At 47.5% G+C, this 20,398-nt stretch overlaps 1 protein-coding gene across 1 annotated transcript; it reads left to right on the top strand.

Annotated features, from left to right (window-relative positions):
- Nucleotides 1-6,859: 6,859 nt before the first annotated feature.
- On the top strand, nucleotides 6,860-17,471 carry LAG3 (lymphocyte activating 3). The gene is made up of 9 exons (XM_067546345.1): nucleotides 6,860-6,996; nucleotides 8,869-9,559; nucleotides 9,797-9,956; nucleotides 10,173-10,399; nucleotides 10,710-10,967; nucleotides 11,196-11,489; nucleotides 11,926-12,216; nucleotides 12,471-12,589; nucleotides 16,750-17,471. Exons 2-9 carry the CDS (start codon nucleotides 9,505-9,507, stop codon nucleotides 16,858-16,860), a joined length of 1,515 nt encoding a protein of 504 aa, XP_067402446.1. The 5' UTR covers nucleotides 6,860-6,996; nucleotides 8,869-9,504; the 3' UTR covers nucleotides 16,861-17,471.
- Nucleotides 17,472-20,398: the final 2,927 nt, after the last annotated feature.

Raw genomic sequence — 20,398 nt, 5'->3', positions numbered from 1 at the left:
TGTCAGTTTTTCTTCTCTTGCAGTTTCTTGGTGCGTGGCTCTTTTGTAACCACTCAGGGTCAATGGTCTCTGGCTGAAGAAGTCCATTAGTTGGTGGCACTAAGGTTTGTGTTCATGGGTCTCTGAACGGGTAACTCTACGGAAGCCTATGAGGTGAGTTGTGATAGGGATAGTTGTGATAAACGGGGATCCCATGAATCTGCCAGGACCCTTTTTAGTTTGATTCTCAAGTTCTTTGCTATTTGTAACAACACTTCTGCTAAATGACTGTCTTTGAGTGCACATAAGGGCGTGGCATGAGAAGCTGAACTGACACGTTAACGCGGGGAGCAGAAATGAGCCACTCGAATTCTCTGCTACTTGCGTGTCGAATCCCATGGTGAGCTCAGTGCTTCACAATGGTATTATCTTGCTACTCAGAGTGATCTGCAACAGCTCAGTCTTTTAAAAAGCTGAGTATTTGCTCACTAATAAGAGGTTCCCATTTAGTTTTAGTAGATCTGATTCTACCTTAGACCAAGGGTGATCATGTATCTCGTGGTGTCAGCTGTCCCTTTGCATTTGGCTTCCTGTACTGATGGTGGTACTGTATTTAAATGTTATTACCTTTGTGGCAGAATTTGAGTTCAGCTAGACGAGGCCACCTCCAGCTCTCTTCTGCAATCTTAGTACCCAGCTGGAGGCCGTGGATTATGATCAGCACCTCTGATCTCATGCTGTGTTGTAACACAATGTCCTTTGTTCAGGATCCCATCAACAACAATTTCCTCTCGATGATCCCAGTCTGCTTGGGGGTCCCAGGCTGCTCCTCTTGACCATCCAGCTAGAACGACTTTCTCAGCTGCTGTAAGCTGGGGTCGCTTTGTGTTTTCTGACTTGAGTTTGTCAAGTTTTCTTTCAGAAGCAGCTGGTAAATGAATCCTGTTTACTTCAGTCTCCTCTTCCTGAGGCCGCTCACAGGCAGGTTTGACATGGTCATGAGCCTCGCCCGCCCCTCGTTCACAATTCCACACTCCCGTCCTGAAGTCCAGGCTGTGATTCAGTGGTTGCTGTAATGTGGCTTCCAACTTTTCATGGCCTGTTTTTACCTTGAACAATTTCTGCCCATAAACAGATCAGTGAAACCACCCACAAACCCAAACAATTCCCAACATTTCGTCTGAACCGGAGCGTGGGGCTGTGGTGACTTAGTACTTTGAAAACACCCGGTACTGGCTGATCAGCAGGCCCCTATGCATGTCAATTTACATTGAGTGAGATTTTAGGCTCTTTATTAATCTCAAAATATTTTAGCACTGCTGCTTCTGTGACACCTGTTACTAATTTCCCAAAACTTTCCTCTTGCCAATAATCCCAGTGTCATTCTGTGGTCATCATCCTCAACTAGCATGCTAAGTGGAACACTTAATTGTAACACATTAAAGATGAATTTGTTTAGGTGTGTTAACGAGTCCATGAATCTGCGTTAGGACTTCTTGTTTTGGATTCTTTCCATTTGTACTATTGCTTCCATCTTTCTCAGGCCTGTTGAACTCCTTCATAACTGAATGGTTGTCCTACATGACTAATCTTGTTCAGTCTGGTCTGGCAATTGTTCCTGTTCAATTGAAGGATTTGGTGTTTTTTTGGCTCACCGTAAAACATATTCATTCACTTGTGTTGTTGGTTATTTTTGCCCCAAATCAGGAGGTCATCAACAGTCTCTTCCTTCTCATGCAGATCTTCAAAGATCGGTGTTGTGATCTTCAAATGCTGAGAAAATCATGAAGAGAAGTTGCTTAATCATATAGCTTCCACAAGGGGAATTGAGGGTGCAGGGTTTTTCACTTTATTGGGTCAGATCTTCCAAAACATTTGGCTTGCATCCAAAACTGAAAATGCTCTTGAATTTTGAAGTCTAGCTATGCTGGATTCTCTTCTCATTTCAATATAAAGAAGGACAACTCCACTGAAGTCAATGGAGTTACACCTGTGGAAAATTGGCATAAGTGAGAGGATAATTAGGCCCATCCTCCCCAACTGTTCTTATGTTTCTCCCATATGAAGGACAATTCCTATCTCTTAGATCTATACTAATTCTTGGTGGTTTGATTTTATTTCTGTGACCATACTGTTAACCCACTCAGTGAATTTACTCAATACCATTGGTTTTTGCCATAAGGAATGCAGTTAAGCTAAGTCAATATAAACGAGGTTTAAATTGAAAAAGCATCCACTCAGGGGTTGACACTGGTTTGGCTAAACTGGTTTAAAATCAAACCTTTAGTTAAACTGATGCAGCTTTGATTATGGACAAGTCCTTAACTTTCAGTAAGTCTGCAACAGCATGCTCAGTGGGCTCACCGGGTAGCTAGTTTCTTGTTTGTTTTTTTAAAAAAAAGTGCCTTTCTCAAATGATATCCTTGTGAGGATTTCAATATCCTTGAAATTTCTTGAATGACTGTCAGGTGATTTGCAGACCTCTTTGTGCTCCCACTGCAATGTATTGCAGACCTCTCAGACACTATTCCAATAGTGGTCTCACCAATGCTGTATATAGAAGTAATATCTCCCTGCTTGATAATCCCATCTATGCATACAAGGATCATGTTTGCACTCTTAGCTACAGCATCGCATTGGGAGCTCCTGTCCAGATGGGAATTCACCATGATCCCAAATCTTTTCCAGAGTTGCTGTTTTCTGGGATACAGTTCCCCATGCTGCAGATGTGCCCTGTGTTCTTTGTTCCTAGATGTATGACCTTATGTTTTAATACAGTCAAATGCATCCGAGAAACAGATTGGAAATTAACAAAATGTTGTATTAGGCAAGCACAGACACATAGTTTTGCTGTGTCTGAACTTCTAGAGAGATGAATGGGATGTATGTGGCGTTATCACTTTGTCAGCAGTTGTGCAAAGTCCTTAAGTTTCTTATATCCTTAAGGTAGGACATGAGGAATGGCTCTTCAATCTTTCATGTCCTAAGAAAGAAAAGAAAAGAAAAGAGAAACCCCCCCCACTCAAAAACCCACTAACAAAAAACTTTGCTAAATGGGAATTAAGGTGGCTTAGCAGTCCCTTGTACCCTTCCAGAGTATGGAAGTTGGTAGCTGGAAATTGAAACCTCTGAGAACTGAGAAAAGAATTCACACACACCTTCTAAAACTAGGCAACCCACCATTAAAGTCATACTTTTTAGACTTAGCTTTAACTCTGCCCCTGCTTTGATTGCCACCCTGAGGAGTCCTTCAGGCAGATCTCAGTGCCATACACCTCGCTAGGCACTTGGAGGAGGGCAGGGAAAGTGAAGAAGAATTTTGGGGAAACTAAAGTCTTTAAGTATTTTAAATCCTCTGATCCCTGCTCTCAGGAGTCCCTCAGGGAGATTGCGTTACTTACTCCACAGATTTACTGTCCAGATGGATGTCTGTCACCCCTGGCCAGTGCTTTCAGGTGTTGCATGGAGCGCACTGGCAGTGCATGGGAGCGTATGAATAGGCGTGCAGATCTGGAGTCGGGAGCACTGACAAAACAGCAGGTGATGTTAAGGGAGTGATAAAGTTCTGTTATATTCCCAGCATCTTAAGCCATCTCCGCAGGGTAGTGGGGGTGTGAAGCGTAACACACAAAACACAAGCATTAGAAAACTAGGAAAGCCTGGTTGAGTATTTTGCCCTGGTTCCCAGAGAATTCTCTCTGTGGCAGTCAACTTTCATGCTCTGCCAGGATCTGAGGCTAAGCAGCCTTACTTCTTTAATGCTGTTTTGTTAGCACACATGAATGATTTTTTTTTTTTTTTTTTTAGAAAATGGATGGTAGTGAAGAAGCATGATTGAGGCCCCTGGGTGGGGGCATGATGTGGCTTCCTTGGCACGCTGCTGCCCCTCAACTACCAGTTCCCTCTTGCCACCCTTCCATGCCCCAGTAGGGCTGGAGGGGTCACTAAGGTATGTCTATACTGGAGCGGGAAGGTATAATTTCCACCTCAGGTAGACATACCCACGCTAGCTCTGACTGAGCTGGCGTGCTAAAAATAGCACTATTGCTGCAGCAGCACAGGCAGTGGGAAGGGCTAGTCACCCTGAGAATGATCCCAGCCAAGACCATAGATAAGTACTGGGGCAGTTAGCGCATCCCACGGCTGGCACCACCACTGCTATTTTTAGTGTGCTAGCTTGAGCAGAGCTAGCGTGGGTATGTCTGCTTGGCTGGAAATTACACCTCCAGCTCTACTATAGATGCACCCTGAGAGGAGGGAAGTGATAGCCAACAGGCCGGGAGGAGCGCTGGTGGCAGTATCAGTAAGGAGTTTAGATTCCCTACCTCAGAGCAGGGCCCAGTGTGTGTGGAAAGGGCTCTGCACAACCTTGTACCCAGGTGCGGATAGAGGGGAATCCCAGAGCCCTTTCCTCAGATCAGGGAGAAGTGAGTGGGGAACAGGGCCATGCACAAGAGGGGGCAAGCAAGGGCAAGGTCCGCCACCCTAATTATTGTCAGGAGCTGGAGGATGGAAAAGCAAGCAGGGGGAAGGAGGGGAGAAAAGCAAGCATGCATGCTGGGAGGGGGGGTCGTGGGAGGGACACAAACCATGCCCCTCCAAAAGAGGTCAAATTTCAATTTCTGCACACGCCCCTGGTGGGGAAGGAGTTCAGGCTTTCCTTCTGCCCAGGTGCTGGGGGAAAAAGGGATCTCTTAGCCCTAACTCGAACTCTCTGCCTCCCTCAAATCCCTAGCAGGTATGCAGTGAGAGCCGCACACTTTGGGAGGCTTGCAGGGACGTGAATTGTCCCAGTCATCTCCATGAGTTGTTCTCTTTGTTCTCACCCCAATCTCAGCACTGCATCTGTGCTGTGCACTCAGCCATCACTTGATAAACGGGTCCTTTGGGAGGCTGTGTCGGCAGCTCCTCCACCAAATGACCCAAAATTTGCAGCACAGACTCTACGCTGCACCCTGAACTGGCATAACAATGTTCAGGCCAGTCCGACTGTGTGTGCACGCGCCTGTTGGATCACAGGAAGTTTGCAGAGGTGTGAAATGCCCCATTCATCTTAATGGATGTTGTTCTCCCTCCTTCCCACCCCTACTCCCACCCCCCCCACCGGTTTCAGCACTGCTGCACCAGACTTGCCCGTTCTCTGCTCCCAGTCTCAGCATTGTGTTTGCAGCACGCACAGAGCCTACCTATCCTCATTCTCAGCTTCCCGTGCCTCAGTCCTGTGTGCCTGTGGCATACATAGAGCCTGACTCCTTTCTACTCCCTGCCTTAGCAATGTGTATCTTTGGCATGCAATGAGCCTGTCCATTCTCAGCTCCTTCCAGTCTCACTACTGTGTGCTCGTGACATACAGCAAGCCTGGCCCTCCTCTGAGCACTCCCCGGTCTCAAAATGGGTAATTGGTTGGAGCTATAGTTTGGGAACCTCTTCACCAAATGTCCCTAATTTGCAGCAAAAACTCTATATTGCCCTCCATTGTAGCGTGCTAATGTTTAGACCAATCTGACTCTTCCTGTGACCTTTCCAACACTTTGCAATTTTGCCTCTCCAGACCCAATTCTCATTTGCACTATGTCCACTGTGTACTTCCCTGGCGTTGTGCAAGGGCCTTAAGGGAGTAGGTAGACCTTTGAATCGCTAGAGACGTACACAGCGGCCGTAGTGTAAATGAGAATTGGGCCCAATGTCAGTGGGAAGCCACTGTAACTCGGACCAGTCATGCACATCTCTTTAGGGAACCAGAACGAAGGACTGATAGTTTTTTAATTTAGTTTTGAAGTTACTTGGTACTGGACACTAGCTGAGCTCAGGAGCTGTCAGTGATAAGGTTTTCCATAATTTTTTCTCTAGCTTTGGGCAAATTAGGTCATGTTTGCAGAGGGCAGGAGGTCTGGATCTTGATCGCTCCCTTACCAACTGATCTCAAATTTACACTGCTAACTTGAACTGGGGCCTTCAATTGCCAAGGCAATTTTCAGGTCAATCTGAGTCTGCATATGGATTTTAGAGCCCTTTGACAAAGCAGTTCCAAACAAAAACCTCTGCTCAGCTTTAACTATGGTGCTTCTAGGACCACCCCGTGCTAGGGAAATAAAACAAATAACCACCCCCCACACAGGATGTGCAATGTACAGCAGTCAGTACTGCTGTAAGAACTTCAAGCACAAATTCTGCTGTGTTCCACTTCGGCAAGCCTACTGACTTCAACAAGGTTGCGTAAATGGGAGCAAAATCTAGCCCTTTTGCTTTTATGTTTCTAAGACTTTTTTAACCCTTGAACTGTGCAACCTTAATGTTGCGTTAACAGACCTTTTTATTTAAAAGACCTGATTTTTACAGATGTCTCTATTTTTTTAAAATGTTGGTCTTGATTCAGCAAAACTCTGAAGTATGTGTTTCAAGGGATTTAAGCATGTGCTTAAATTTACATACCTGCATAAGTGCTGAATTGGGGGGGCTTTGATTCCTAAAAGAGTCATGATCTGGAGGAGAGAAGATGGGAAATCAGGAACTCCTCATTTGTATTGCCAGCTCTGCGATAGACTCACTGCGTGGCCTTGTGCATACTCCTCCAAACCCTGCATGAGTTTCCGTTAAGAATCATCTTCCTGCAATATCTCAGAGGGATGTTGTTGAGCTCAATACAGGAGAAGCTGGGTTAAATTCTATACCCTGTGATACACAGGAGGTCAAACTAGATGATCTAATGGTGCTTTCTGGCCTTAAGAATCTAGAAAGGATAGCATAGTTTTTGGGTTTTTTAAATTTTCCAATGTTTTCTGCATTTAATTTTCCAGTTTATATTTTTTTTAAAAAGGATTTAAAGACACATTTTTCCTGATTTTTAACTGTAAACTGTAAGACTGCATTAATCAAAGTTCTTTTGTTTGATTTGAATTAGACCTGTCTAGTTTGGGTCAGAAATCCCCTTTAAAGCCTAAGGAAGAAGGTTGCTGACAACTCCTCAGGAAAAGGGCTGAAGATTTTACAATACAGGGCATCGCCTCCCACAGCAAGGTAGAAAGAAAGGGGCAACCCTTCCAAAAGCCATTTTGCAAAGGGCTAGACTTGATTGTGGTGCTGTTATATAATGAGAGCAGCATGCTAGGAACTGAACTTGAGCACATGCGCTCTGTAATTAAAAAGAAACAAAACCAAACCCAAAAGGCAATAAAGGGAACACACTGGAACAGTTGGTAAAAGCTGATCAAAGGTAGTTAATGCCCAAGCCAAATGTATCAATACCTAATGAGCTGAGCTTCTAAACTTCAGACCCTCTTGTATTCTAATCCTAGCTCCCAGCGCCTTCCCCAGCTCAGCCAATGACCCTCAGTCTTCACTTTCAGCACCCTGCTGTCCACGCCTAGCCATACATCCATCTCCACCACCACACCTCAGTGCTGACCTCACGCCATGCATTGTTATTGGTGTCTGTGCGGTTGTGTGCTGGGAAATGATGAAGATACCGTTCAATGGAGTCAGCATTTAAAATGGGTTGTTACAGAGCAACGTCAGAGCTGTCACGTCTAAAGATAGAACTTCGCGCTGAGTAAAATAGTGCCTTCAAAGCCATCATTTCAGAACACATTCACACCACAATAACCCCTCGACCATCACCATCCCCTTGTGCGTGAGAGGCCCTGCCATTGTCCTCAGCCCAGCCTCTCGGCTTGCCAACCCTGAGCCTTGGTTACTTTCCCAGGGAGTTGCAGATAGGCCAGAATTTAGCTGTATCCCTTTCTAAGAGGCAGGAGATGACCTTTCTCATTTGAAGACAACACTTCCAAAGCTGTGAGGGTAGAGTTAGCACCTGGGCCAATATTAAGGATTGAGTGGAGATGGTGCAGGGGGAGTGAGATTAGGAGATTGGGAGAGTGGGGGGCGAATGGAGGGAGATGAAGAGCAGAGCCAACTGTGTATCTCTGGAGCGGGGCCAGGGAGAGGGGTGGGACAGATGGGGCCTGAGAGTGAAGCCCCCAGTGTCTCCTCGCTAGACCGCAGACCCCCCTGTCTTTCATTCTCTCGCTCCGTTTCTCCTTCACCCACGCACTCATGCCATCCCTTTGATGCTGACTCAGTGGAATGGAAAGTCTATACCCTCTGCTTAGACCGGACACCAGGGGCTGTTTTTGCTGAACAGGAGGAAAAACGCCCTCTGCGTTAACTGTAATTTATTCTCCAACCTCTCCTCTCCTTCTCTCTCTCTGTTCCCCCCTTCTCTGGGTTTCCCTGCCCCTCCCTCTTTATCACGCAGATGAGGAAAACCAGAGAGAGAGAAAGAGATTCTCTAACAGAGGAGAAATTCTGCCCCGGAGTCAGCCTGTGCTCCCCCACCCCGGGGAGAGGCCCCACCCACTCTCGCTAGCGGGACACGTGCACAGAAGGGGACACAGAAGTCACCAAGAAGGCAAATGAGTGATTAAGTCCGAAAGAGCCAAAACCAGTGGGCGCTGGAAAGTGTGAGCTGCTTTGAAGTGACAGGGGGACCCCGTGTGTGACACAGGGATGGGAACCTATGAATCGCACTATGCAAAATTCAGTTCTGTTCTCCCTCAACTTCCCAGTGCCTGAATGGGAGCTGGGAGAAGCTCCCACCATCACAAGATCTGAAGTGGGGTCTCCCCCACGCTGAACTAGAGAGGGATCATTCCATCCTGGCTCAGGGGTGTAATTCTTGCCATGCAGAACTTAAAGCACAGTAACTTTTTCTGCAGCCAACATGCAGCCTCCTCCCTCAGTTCCTCCTGACCATCTCTCTTCCAGTGTGTTCCTAGGTTTTGCATCTACTAGTCACATTTGTCCTGGCTGAAGCCACTTTGTTTCCAGGCTCCATCTCCAATCTCTCTTAGTCCCTTTGGGTTATTTGCCTTTCCTTCCTGTTGTTTGCAGCACCTCCTTATTTAGTGTCCCCTGTGAACTGGAAAAACAGAAAAAGAAAGCATACATTTGAGAAAGTAAAAGAAAAAATGGAAAAAGGAATAAGACATTTTGAAAAGACTAAAACCATTAATTGAGATAAAGAGTGAGAGGCGGAAAGATCAAACCAAAAAAGGTAAGAGATGAAAGAAAAACATGAAGGGCACTTGCTGGGAAGTGTCTTCTATCAATTTTCCGTTGTCTGGGTAGAAGTGAAACTGTGAAGAAAACAACAGAGACCCAGAGAGAGAATTTCCACTAAAAGATGCTTAGAACACAGTCTCTGACTTCTGCCTCTATCTCCATCGCTTTCTGCACATGCCTCACTCTGATGTTGGTTTCTTGGCTGTGACGCATCTTCTCAGAGCTGCGAGGAAATTAGCTGCCCACCTTCATTATAAGGGCAGCTGGGGAAAGACTCATCAGAGGCAGCAAGAGAGCGAGCGAGCGAGCAAGTGAACGAGAGAGCCTGCCTGACCCCGACCCGCTCACCTACCCCTCCTCTGCCCAGTCCATGCCTTATTTTCACTCAGCCCTGGAAGCTTTGGACCCATTCTGGCGGTGAACCGAGCGTGGAGACCCATCCCCTTTTGTCTTCTTGATGCCACCATGACATTGGCATTCATGCCACTGTCTCTCGCCCTCGCACTGCTGGCAACCAATGGTAAGGGGGGCTGAGTGTATTTGGTGGTGAAGGGGGCACTGGGGGCATTTGGGGTTTGCTTGGTCCACAGGAGTTTAGCAATTCAAAGCCTGGCAGATCTTGCTATGTTCCTCCCTGACCTTTCAGCGTTTCCCTCACGCCCATATTCCTCCTCCGCCCTCCTCCACTCTCTTTGGCCTCTCCGGACAGGAAGAGAATTTCCCTACCCCCACTGCTCAGTTCTCTGTCTTGTTGCAGCCAGCAGTATTCCCCCTGGAGCAGCGGGGCAGCAGAGGGTGTGGGCCAAAGTGGGGGACCTGGCTGTGCTCCCCTGTCACCTGAGTCCTCAGGAGATGCAGAGCAGCAGGAAGCAGCTGTATGAGAAGACAGCCGTCCGCTGGGAGCGGCGCAAAGAAAGGTAATGCAGGCTTTGAAGGGGGGTGCTGAGCCCTCTGGAGTGGGGGACCCTTTCTGATTCCTTCTCTCTTTCTTCCCCAATCTTTGATCCCCATACCCTCTGCCCTGCCGGACGCTTTCTCCCTCTAGCTGCCTTTCCTCCCCCTCTCCTCCTCCGCTCCTCTCCCCATTCTTCCCCCGCCTAGCACTAACTCATTCCCTCTGCCTGTATCCCCAGCTCCCACAAAGAGACCCACACGGTGCTGGAGATGGAGTATAGTGGTCTCCTGAAGAGGGCCCGATCTATGATGCCCCGAGCCTCAGTCAGGGAGAGTGGCTTCCGCCGTGGGGACTTCTCCCTCTGGATTGAGCCGCTGCTGAGTGCCGACGCAGGGCATTACGAGGCACTGGTGCGATATGGCGAGGAGACCTGGCGCTGCCAGTTGGAGCTGGGCGTGGTGACAGGTACGAGAAGTTGGAGTCCCACAGGGACTCCTGGAACAGCCGGGTACTGTCGGTTCGGACTGAACGTCTTGGGTGGGGAGCCCAGGACTGGAACAGCGGGTTAGAAAATGAGAAGCAACCTTCTGAGATTAGGCAGCTCCCCCGTCTTTATCTCACGGGCTGAGAGCTCCAGGGGGGGAAATCTCTAGGGGATAAGCACAGGGGGAACTGGGAGTCCTGGGACAGATGGACTGGCCCTGCAGAGAGGGGCTGGGAATGGTTTTAGGGCTCCCCTGTGATGTTAACTTCTCTCTTCCCTTCTTCTCCACAGTGACCCTCAATCCCCCTGGCCTCCCGGTGGAAACTGAGCCTTTCTGGCTAAACTGCAACTCCAGTCATCCGGCTACGCTTGTGGGGACGCGCTGGTTTCACAACGACAGCCTCGTCCCCATCGCTGGCAGGTTCCGTTCCCACCACGGGGCTCTTTCTATCTCCAGGCCAACGGTGAGCGATTCGGGGCCCTGGCGCTGTGAACTCACATACTCGGATGATGAGAAAGTTTCTGCCACAGCCAACCTTCAAATTCTAGGTACGTCTGGCCTCTCTCTCACCCTTCTCAGCTCCCAGAGACCTCTGGCCTATGCCAATAGCCCCCTCCTCTCCCACTCTTACCCTGTCATGAATAGCCTCCTTGTATCTCTCTGCTTCCCTTCCCTCCCGGCTCCCCGCTGTCCCCCGGGGGGTGGTAACCTCCTCTGCTTCTGCAGTTCTGTGGCTTCATACCCCAACGTTGCCCTACACGCTTTGTTTTCTCCAGGTTTTGCTGGCCCAGCTTCTCCATTTGTCTATGCTGTGGCAGGATCTGCTGCCACGCTTCCCTGCATCCTGAACCGAGACCCCAGTGCCTCTGGCATTCTGGGGGTGTCAGCCCACTGGAGCCGTCTTGCAGGAGGAGATCTGGAAAAACGGGGCGTCTCCAGGAATGGGAGCGCTGGAAGATTCACCCTGCATCTCCCTGAGGTGGGGCCAAGTGATGCAGGGCAATACCGCTGTGCTGTCTCTGTCCATGGCACAACCATCACTAGGGATGTGACCTTGGCAGTGATGACAGGTGAGCAAGGGAAGCACAGAGGGTTCCAAGGAGACTCTCCCACTCCAGTGGCTTTAACTGGCTCGGAGAAAATCTCTTTGCACGCTCGTGTAGTGAGTGTGGGCTGCTCTCAGCCTGTCCAGTCTGCCCACGGGGAGAGACGCTGTGTCTCAGCTCAGGCATTCAGCCGCACAGGTGTGGAGTCTCTCTTTCCACAGGGCGCTCTGCCAAAGGGGGGTTTCTCATGGTGGTTCCATTATTTTTCATTAAGAAATCTGCCTTAAAGTAGGACAATGAAAGAGAGAGAGAGGGGAGCAGGAAGGGAGTCAATGAGAGAAGGAGTGCGTAAGAGGAAGAATGAAAGGGAGGGACATGACGGAGGAAGGCGGTGAAGGGGTGAGGCAGGAAGAGGCTCTGCTTTCTTTGTTCAAGGCATTTCTGTTTCCCTCCTTCACAGTCACCCCAAGTATCAACGGGCCGGTGGCCGAAGGCTCACGTCTGCTGCTCATCTGCAGTCTCTCCCACCCCAGGGGCCACGAGCGCTTTCAGTGGAGGCAGCTGAGCTCAGGCCACGGCAATGGGAGCTCCTCTGAGGCCACTGGCAGGAGCCCAGGGGTCCCGAGCCACAACCAGGGCTCCACCCTGGAGCTGAGCCGCGTGTCGCAGGAGGATACGGGCACCTGGGAGTGCAGCGTCCATGGCTCAGAAGGGAGGCTGGGAGCTGTGGAGTATGAGCTGTATATTACAGGTACCGTCTCCCCTGCGCCTCATTCCCTCCACTCCGCCCCACTTCCTGTGCCCCACGACGTCTGCTCTGCTTGACCATCCGACACTTTCCCCATCCACGTCCCGACCTAGTCGCACCCCCCTTCTTCTCCCCCACCCTCCCAGACCAATCGCCCATTCCCTTTCCCGTATCAGCCCCCTCAGTGCAATCCCACCCCTTTCCCATTCCAATCACCCCCCTTTCAGCCTCCTCTCTAACGGGACTTTCCCTCACAGGTGCCCAGCTCTCTGGCCCGCGTCCCATCCTGGATGGGAAGATCTCCTTCGGACTTATCCTCGTCCTCTTACTCCTGCTCCTGGCCTCCATCCTGGCTTTGGTCCTGCGGAACCGAAGGGTGAGTCAGTCCCTGGCCCCGTCTCTGCCCATCTGTCTTATCTCTCCCAGGCCATTGTACATTCCTCCTTTGGGCATCTCCCAGGATCCAGACTGGCTGAGCAGCGTGACAACAGGAGAATGAATGGGAGAGCTGAGCGGGAAGAACCAGAGGAAAGGGCTGAGACTGAGCCCACCTCAGCTTGCCAGCCCTGCTTGGGGTTGGGGCTGTGTGTGCAGGGCAAAGAGGCTATGTTGGGTAGCCGGCCAGCTCTGTGCTGGTCCTGTGCAGTGTGTACTGGGACTATAGGCATTGCCGGCTAGATCAGCCCCGCTAGTGGTCCTTCTAGCCCTGTGTCCTCCTGTCTCTGACAGTGGGCAAGTGCCAGATGTCTCAGAGGAAGGATCAAAAAACCCTCTAGTGACAATTATAGAATAATTTGCCCACTGGGGAAGTTTCCTCTTAACTCCTGTCAGTTGGCGGTCCTCTTATGCCTTGAAGGATACGGGTTTATATCCCTTCCAAATGTTGTGGGCATACTTTTTCCTTTTCATAATCTGATCTAATGTAATTGCGGTCGTTCTCCGTTTCCATATAGATTCAAAGATTGCAAGGCCAGAAGGGACCATTGCGATCATCTAGTCTGACTTCCTGAGTAAGACAGGCCAGAGAACTTCCCCCAAATAAGTCCTAGAGCAGATCTTTTAGAAAAACATCCCATCTTGATTTAAAAACCGTCAGTGATGGAGAATCCACCATGACCCGTGGTAAATTGTCCCGGTGTATAGAAATGTCCGATACCATTTTGAATCCTGCTATGCTTTTGGCCTCCACATTATCCTGAGGCAGTGAGTTCCAGAGTCCCATTATGCAATGTGTCAAAAGTGTTTCCTTTTATTGGATTTGAATTTGCAGCCTTTCAGTTTCACTGATCATCTCCTTGTTCGGAGTTATGATAAATGCTCACCTATTCCTCCAGACTGTCTCACCCAGTCATGGTTTTGTTCACCTTTAGCATATTCCTTCCTATTTCTCTCACTTTTAAACAAAACAAACTCAGTCTCTTTTCATATGGAAGTCTTTCAAGGCCTCTTCTCATTGTCATCACTCATATCTGAATCCCCTCTGTTTTACTGTGACTTTTTATAGAGATGGTGACCAGAGAAGAACACAATATTCCAGATGAGGTCATCCCACTGATTTACATAGCGACATAGGAATAGCTCCAGTATTATTCTCCCTCCCGTTCCTGTGCATCCTCACATTTTGTTGGCTTTTTAACTACTGCTACATGCTGAAAAGAGATTGTCAATTATACAATAATGTCTCGGTCTTTTTCCCTAAGTGGTGATGGTTCATTTAGAACTCAGTAATTTGTCTGCGGAGTTCAGATGATTCCTCTCAGTGTGCATTACCTTGTATTTGTCTACATTGAGCTTCATCTGCTAGTGCAATCTCCATTCACCGAGCTTTGATTCATAGATTGTAAAGCCTGACCGTTCCATCGTGACATCTCCTCTGACCTTGTGTATGACACAGGCCAGAGGACTTCCTCAATCTAATTCCTGTTTGGACTAGAGCAGATCTTTTAGAAGAAACATCCAATCTTGATTTAAAAATTGCCAGTGGTGGAGAATCCATCACAGCTCCTTGCTTGTTTAATGTCAATAATTTTGTGTTAAATGCATATTTTGCTACTTCACTGCTCATCCTCTTTTCCAGACTAGGTACATTTTCAAAATCACTGAGGGACCTAGGAGCCTAAGTCCTATTTTCGAAAGTGACGTAGCTACTTATTGACCTGAGGCTTATTGCATGTCAATGGGCCTTAAGCGCATAAAAATTGCCAATTCGCTTCTCACAATGAGACTTCCAGGCTCTGAAGCAGGGTTAATTGAAAACTGGGTTTTTGACTAAATTAAGTTTTTTGCATAAAGTTCTTTTTCAGAAATTTTAACTTGTCATTGAGAAATCCAAATCCCAAAACTTGGATTTGGAAATGCCAAAATGGTACCTCATGGGAGTTATAGTTTGGGTGCCTCATGCCCCCCCTTCCTCTCTATGAGCCAAGTTCTGCAACCAGACTACATCTTCCATGATGCACCATGGCTGTGGAACTCCCATCATCCACCATAATGGCTCAAGAAGAGTGGAGGTGTAGTCTGACCAGGGTGCCTGGCCCATAGAGGAGAATGTAGGCATGAGGCATCCAAATTACAAGTCCCATGAGTCAGTGCAGTAGCAGTGGAAAGTTTTGGTGTTTGACCAAAAATACTGAGGCGTTCATTTTCCACCAAAAAGTCAAAATTTCCTGTGGGGGATGCCTTCGTTTTCTGACCAGCTCTTTGCCTAACTCGCCTAGGCACTTTAAAAATTGTATTCATGTAAACATATGAAACACCTGTACAGACCCTGGAGGCACCCCACTATTAACCTTTGGCCATGATGAAAATGTACCATTTATTTCTACTTTCTCTCTCTGTTAGCCTGCTTCTGATCCATGATAAAAATGAACCTTTCGCTCCATGCCACTTAATTCCTTAACAGCCTCTCAGGAGGGACTTTGTCAAAGTCTTCTGAACCTCTGTCCCCCCGTCCCCCCCCCAAAAAAAAATCCTGGCAACTGGTTCATTCTTTATTCACAATTTTGCTGACACATTCAGAGAATTCTAATAGATTAGATAGCATGATTTTCCTCTGCAGGCTGTAGTTTGTAGCTATCCGATCGTGTTCTTCTAAGGGTTTTATAGTGCTCTAATTTTGTTTCAACCAATTTTTCTGGTCTAAGGTAATTTTCTTGCTACAGTTTTTCTGGGGATGAGGTAAGACTCCCTGGTCTGTAATTATCAGGATCAGTGTACAACATTTGCCATCCTCTGGTACAGTTGCTGATTTTAATGAGGTTGCATATTCTTGTTAGCAGCCTCAGACCCAGGTCCCATCCACTCCTGGTGATTTGTTGCTCTTTCATTTATCAGTTTATTCCAGGGTCTTCTCTTTTGAGACCTCGGCCTCTGGCAGTGTCTCAGTTTTATTACCATTAAAGAGCAGGTCTCTGTAAGGTATCTCCTTAACAGCCTCAGCGGCAAAGACTCATGCAAAGATATCACACTGCTTCTCGGCAAGCTACTTAAATGGCAAATTCCTCCTTTAATTGATCCCTTCTCTCCCTGGTGGTCTAAAGGACCCATTTATTCTCTCAGAGGTTTCTGTTTTTCATCTACATTACTGGTTCTCAACCTCTTCAATACCAGGACCTCTTTTTCTAAATGGGGACCACTCCTGTCTAGCTGGGATGTAGCTGGGACATCCTGCCCATTTAGCAATATAGGCAAGGCAAGCCCCTCTCTCCTGTTCATTACCCATCTTGGGGTCACAAACCTCATGGGTGAGAACCCGTGGTACCCTTGAAGAACAGCACCCCAGAGTACTTCAACTGAGGTGACACTAAGCAGTCAACCGGCCAGTACTATTAGTGCTACGTATCCACTGGATAGGGCTCCTCAGTGTATTTTGAATGATTAGAGGCCTGGAAAGACTGTCTCACCATGAGAGGCTCAAGAAGCACAGTCCATTCAGTTTATTCAAGAGATGATTAAGAGGTGAATTAATCACAGGTGACAAGTATTTACACAGGGAAGAGATTTCTGATAGTTGACAGCTCTTTAATCTAGCAGAAAAAGGCAGAGCGAGATCCAGTGTCCAGAAGCTGAATCTAGACAAATACAGATTAGAAAAAAGGTGCAACCTTTTAGCAGCCAGGGCAATTAACCATTGGAACAATTTACCAAGGGTTGTGGTGGACGCTTTGTCACTTGGAGTCAAGGCTAGTTTGCTTTCTAAAACATATGCTCTAACTCAACCAGCAGTTATGGGCTTGATGCAGAAACTCCTGGCTGGGTTCTCTGAGAGGCGGGTTACACAGGAGGTTAGACCATATCATCATAATGGTTCTTTCTGGCCTTAACATCTATGAAAGGAGCCACATTAAAGGCATAACTCAACGCCATACAGCATAATATCCAGCCAACGTTTTCCACCAGAAAGGACTATGGAGCATGATTCCTGGCTTCTTCTCTACAGCTGGTTATACCCAGGGGCCAGATGTAAGCATCATGTTGGGGCAGGATGGAACCCATGCTAGTTCCATTTCCAAGACATCTCTTCTTTTTCCCTTTCAGATATTCTCCCCGGCCTTCCCAGCACTGGAGCGGGTGGTCACCGCCCCCACACCAGGCAATGAGGGGAAGGATGAAGGCCAGGAAGGGAAAAGCCTGCAGACAGAATGCTAACGGAAGAGAAGACACAAGGGCCAATCGGAATGACAAGCACTTCAATGGGAAAACAAGACTGCGCTACTAGCAGGGGGATGGGAACTATGCAACTTGTTCAGAGGACATGGAGGTCACAGGGACACAACATGGGGACTATGCCACTGCTGACAGGGTGGAAGCCATATGACAAAGAGGAGATGGGAATCACCTGGGTGCAGGGAAGTGGGAGGTGGGTGCAGAGGTTTCCGAGTTTCCCTTTTGGAGATGAAGCAATCCAGTGTTTATAACCTGCTTTACTTTCACTTATTTCTCTCTCACTGCCTTGTTCTTTTTCTCTCACACCTCGGCTCTCTGTCTCTCTCTCAGCTTTTCTCCTTCCTTTGTGGGGTATGCATGGCTTTTAGCAGGTGGAGAGATTGGCAGAGACCTGGCTCCCCTTTGCCCACCAGGCATTTAACTCCCCGCTGCCCATTTTCCTCTCTGCGTCCCATCTACACCCTGCTCTTGCATTCAGTCGCTGGCACAGTGGATCCTGCAGCCAGCGATATTGCATATTTGAGTTTGTTATGTTTTATTAGGATTCTAGGATATTAGGATTAGAAGAAAATATCCTGCAATAAAAACCCCCACTTGAAACCCTTTGGCTTCTGTGTGCATTTGGGGTGAAATGGGCCTGTCGAGCACATTGTTTGCATCTGGTTATCTGTGTGAAGCAGCTTCTTAGAAATCTACCCCCTTCTGTGGATTTCATTTTTATTTTTTGCTTTCCTGTGTAGATTGTTAGTTTCTGGCCTTTCAGGAGGGGAAATGAAATGGCAGCAGAGAAGGAAAAGTTACACACTCTGTCCATCCTTTTGTCTCTGTTTCAGTTTTTCTCTCTCTCTTTTTTCTGCCTCTCTCTCTCTCTCTTTTTACTTCTATTCTCTCTCTCTCTCTCTTTCTCCCTCTCATGAGACATCAACTCAAGAGACCCTGACCACTTGTGGTCATTAAACACCCCTGTCATTTCCCCCATCCCATCCCCCCCGTTTCAGGAACGCACTGTAACACTTCCTCCCTGCTTCATGCCAGGAGTTCTGTTTGCCTCCCTGCCTCCATTCTAGGGTCCCCCATTTTCTCCCTTGCCTAGGCCTCTGTGTGTCCCCTATATCCCTCTTCCCGCCTTACCATTGCCCCATTCTCCCTACCATGCCAGGAGCTTTCTGTGCCCCTCCATTATCCCCTCCTTTGCCTATTACACAAAAGGAAGGCTTTTGACACAGTCCCACATGATGGTGTCATAAGCAAACTAGGGAAATGTGGTCTAGATGGAATTACTATGAGGTAGGCACACACCTGGTTGAAGGAACATACTCAATGAGTAGTTGTCAATGGTTCGCTGTCGAACTGGAAGGGTGCATCTAGAGGGGTCCTGCAAAACTCAGTCCTCAGGCCAGCACTATTTGATATTTTCATTAATGACTTAGACAATGGAGTGGAGAGTAGGCTTTTAAAATCTGTGGCTGATGCCAAGCGGGGAGGGGTTGCAAGCACTTTGGAGGGCAGGATTAGAATTCAGCATGATCTACTCTACATGCTCTACTCAGCACTGGTGAGGTCTCAGATGGAGTGCTGTGTCCAATTCTGGTCACCACGCTTTAGGAAAAATGTGGACCAATTGCAGAGAATCCAGAGGAGAGCAAAAAAAAAAAAAAAGGTTTAGCAAACCTGACCTGTGTGGAAAGGTTAAAACAAATGGGCATGTTTAGTCTTGAGAGGAGAAGACTGGGTGGGGACCTGAGAACAGTCTTCAAATATGTTAAGGACTGTTATAAAGAGGACAGTGATCAATCGTTCTTCATGTCCACTGAATATAGGATAAGAAGCAATGGGCTTAATCTGCTACAAGGGAGATGTAGGTTAGATATTAGGAACATTTCTCTAAGTATATGGATAGGTAAGCTCTGGAATAGGCATCCAAAGGAAGCTGTAGAATCCGCATCGATGGAGGTTTTTAAGAGTAGACTGGACAGGCACCAGTCAGGGACGCTCTAGGTTTACTCGGTCCTTGGCTCAGTGCAGAGGGCTGAACTTGATGACTTCTCGAGGTCCCTTCCAGTCCTATGATTCGATAATTCCTCTTTCTTTTCTTTCTGTTCGGGAGACAAATCATTCAGAGTGTCAACATATGAAACTGCACTGGGAAGCTAGGCAGAGCTGAGCCGGGGGTGCTGTTATGCTGGAAGGTGTTAATGGCTGCTGACAAGTGGTTCTTTAGTATATAGACAATTACTGAAGTTATTGTGTTACAGACAGACCGAGAAATACCATCAAGTTGAGTGTATGGACTTGCTTTGCTCAGCCAATTATTTTATTATTTCAGTGAGCAAGGGAAGACATCCCTCCCTGCGTATTCCTTCCCTCCCTCCCAAGGAATTTGGAAGCTTCATACACGTAAAACACTTTGAAACCCTCAAATTGAAGACCAGAGAGACAAGAGATATTAGGGTTTTGATGAGTCATAGCAGTTGCCCCCAAATAACACATCCCAAAGACCATAGCCAGCACAATGCAACATAAATATGGGCAAATCAGTCATTTTACTGTTCAACCATCAGCTTTACCAAAAATGTGATTGTTTCTCCACCGAGCGGTATTCCAGTTTGCAGAGATTTGTTAAAGGTACCCGGCTGAGATGTCCAGGTAAAGTGCCCTACACAGTTTTGCAAGTCGCTTTCAAACAGACACTGATTTTTTTTAGGTTGGACTTGAGGAAATGCAAAAGTGATGTGAGGAAGCAGAGTTCCTCTTAGTGCTAGGATTTTATGTGAGACTGTTATAGAAACATTGGAATGACCAGACTGGCTTTGCTCAGTGGTTCATCTGACACTGTCTCTGACACTGGTCAGCACCAGATACTTCAGTGGAAGGGGCAGGCCATGCCACAGTAGGAACTTGTGGGATAATCTGACCCAATGAAGGTCTCATCCTAGTCCCCAGTAGTTAGAGCTTTGCATACACCCTGAGGCATATGGTTTCATATCCCTTCCAATAAGCTTTTTTAGCATTAGCTATAGCTCTGGGTGTTCTTGTGATCCATAAATATGTATGAACCCTCCATGAATCTTGATACGTTCTTGGCCTCAACAAGCTCCTGTAGCAAAGAGTTCCCATAGTCTGATTATCTGAAAGTATTTCCTTGTATTGGTCTCAGATTTCCACCTTTCAGTGTCCCTGACTCTCCCTTTGTTTTTGTGTTAAGGGTTAGGGAGAATAGACTTTTATGTCTTCTCTTAGTTCCCTCCTTTCTAAGTGACAATCCCAATGATCCCAATCTTTTCAATCTCTCCTGCGAGAGATTTTCCAGGCCCTTGATCATTCTTGTCATTCTTCTCGGAGCCACCTCTAATTCTACAGTATCCTCTGGCGATGGGGTCACCAATGCTGCACACAGTATCCAGATGAAGCAGCACCACTACTTTATATCAAGGCATTATAACATTCCTCGTATCATTCTCCATCCCATTCCGTATGCATTCTAGCATCTTGTTTGCTTTTTTGACCACTGGTGCACATT

The sequence above is a fragment of the Emydura macquarii genome, unplaced genomic scaffold (assembly GCF_026122565.2).
Source record: "Emydura macquarii macquarii isolate MOO-44397 ecotype Brisbane River unplaced genomic scaffold, CSIRO-AGI_Emac_v2 contig_1119, whole genome shotgun sequence".
NCBI lineage: Eukaryota > Metazoa > Chordata > Testudines > Chelidae > Emydura > Emydura macquarii.
Note: the sequence above shows the minus strand (reverse complement) of the source record. Positions and strands in the feature narration are given on the sequence as shown.

Bases quoted from the DNA above. Each gene is read 5' to 3' on its own strand.
- LAG3 (XM_067546345.1), top strand. From the start codon at position 9,505: ATGACATTGGCATTCATGCCACTGTCTCTCGCCCTCGCACTGCTGGCA. The intron at 9,560-9,796 runs GTAAGGGGGGCT...GTCTTGTTGCAG, and splicing joins CGCACTGCTGGCAACCAATG to CCAGCAGTATTCCCCCTGGA. The intron at 10,400-10,709 runs GTACGAGAAGTT...TCTTCTCCACAG, and splicing joins GGAGCTGGGCGTGGTGACAG to TGACCCTCAATCCCCCTGGC.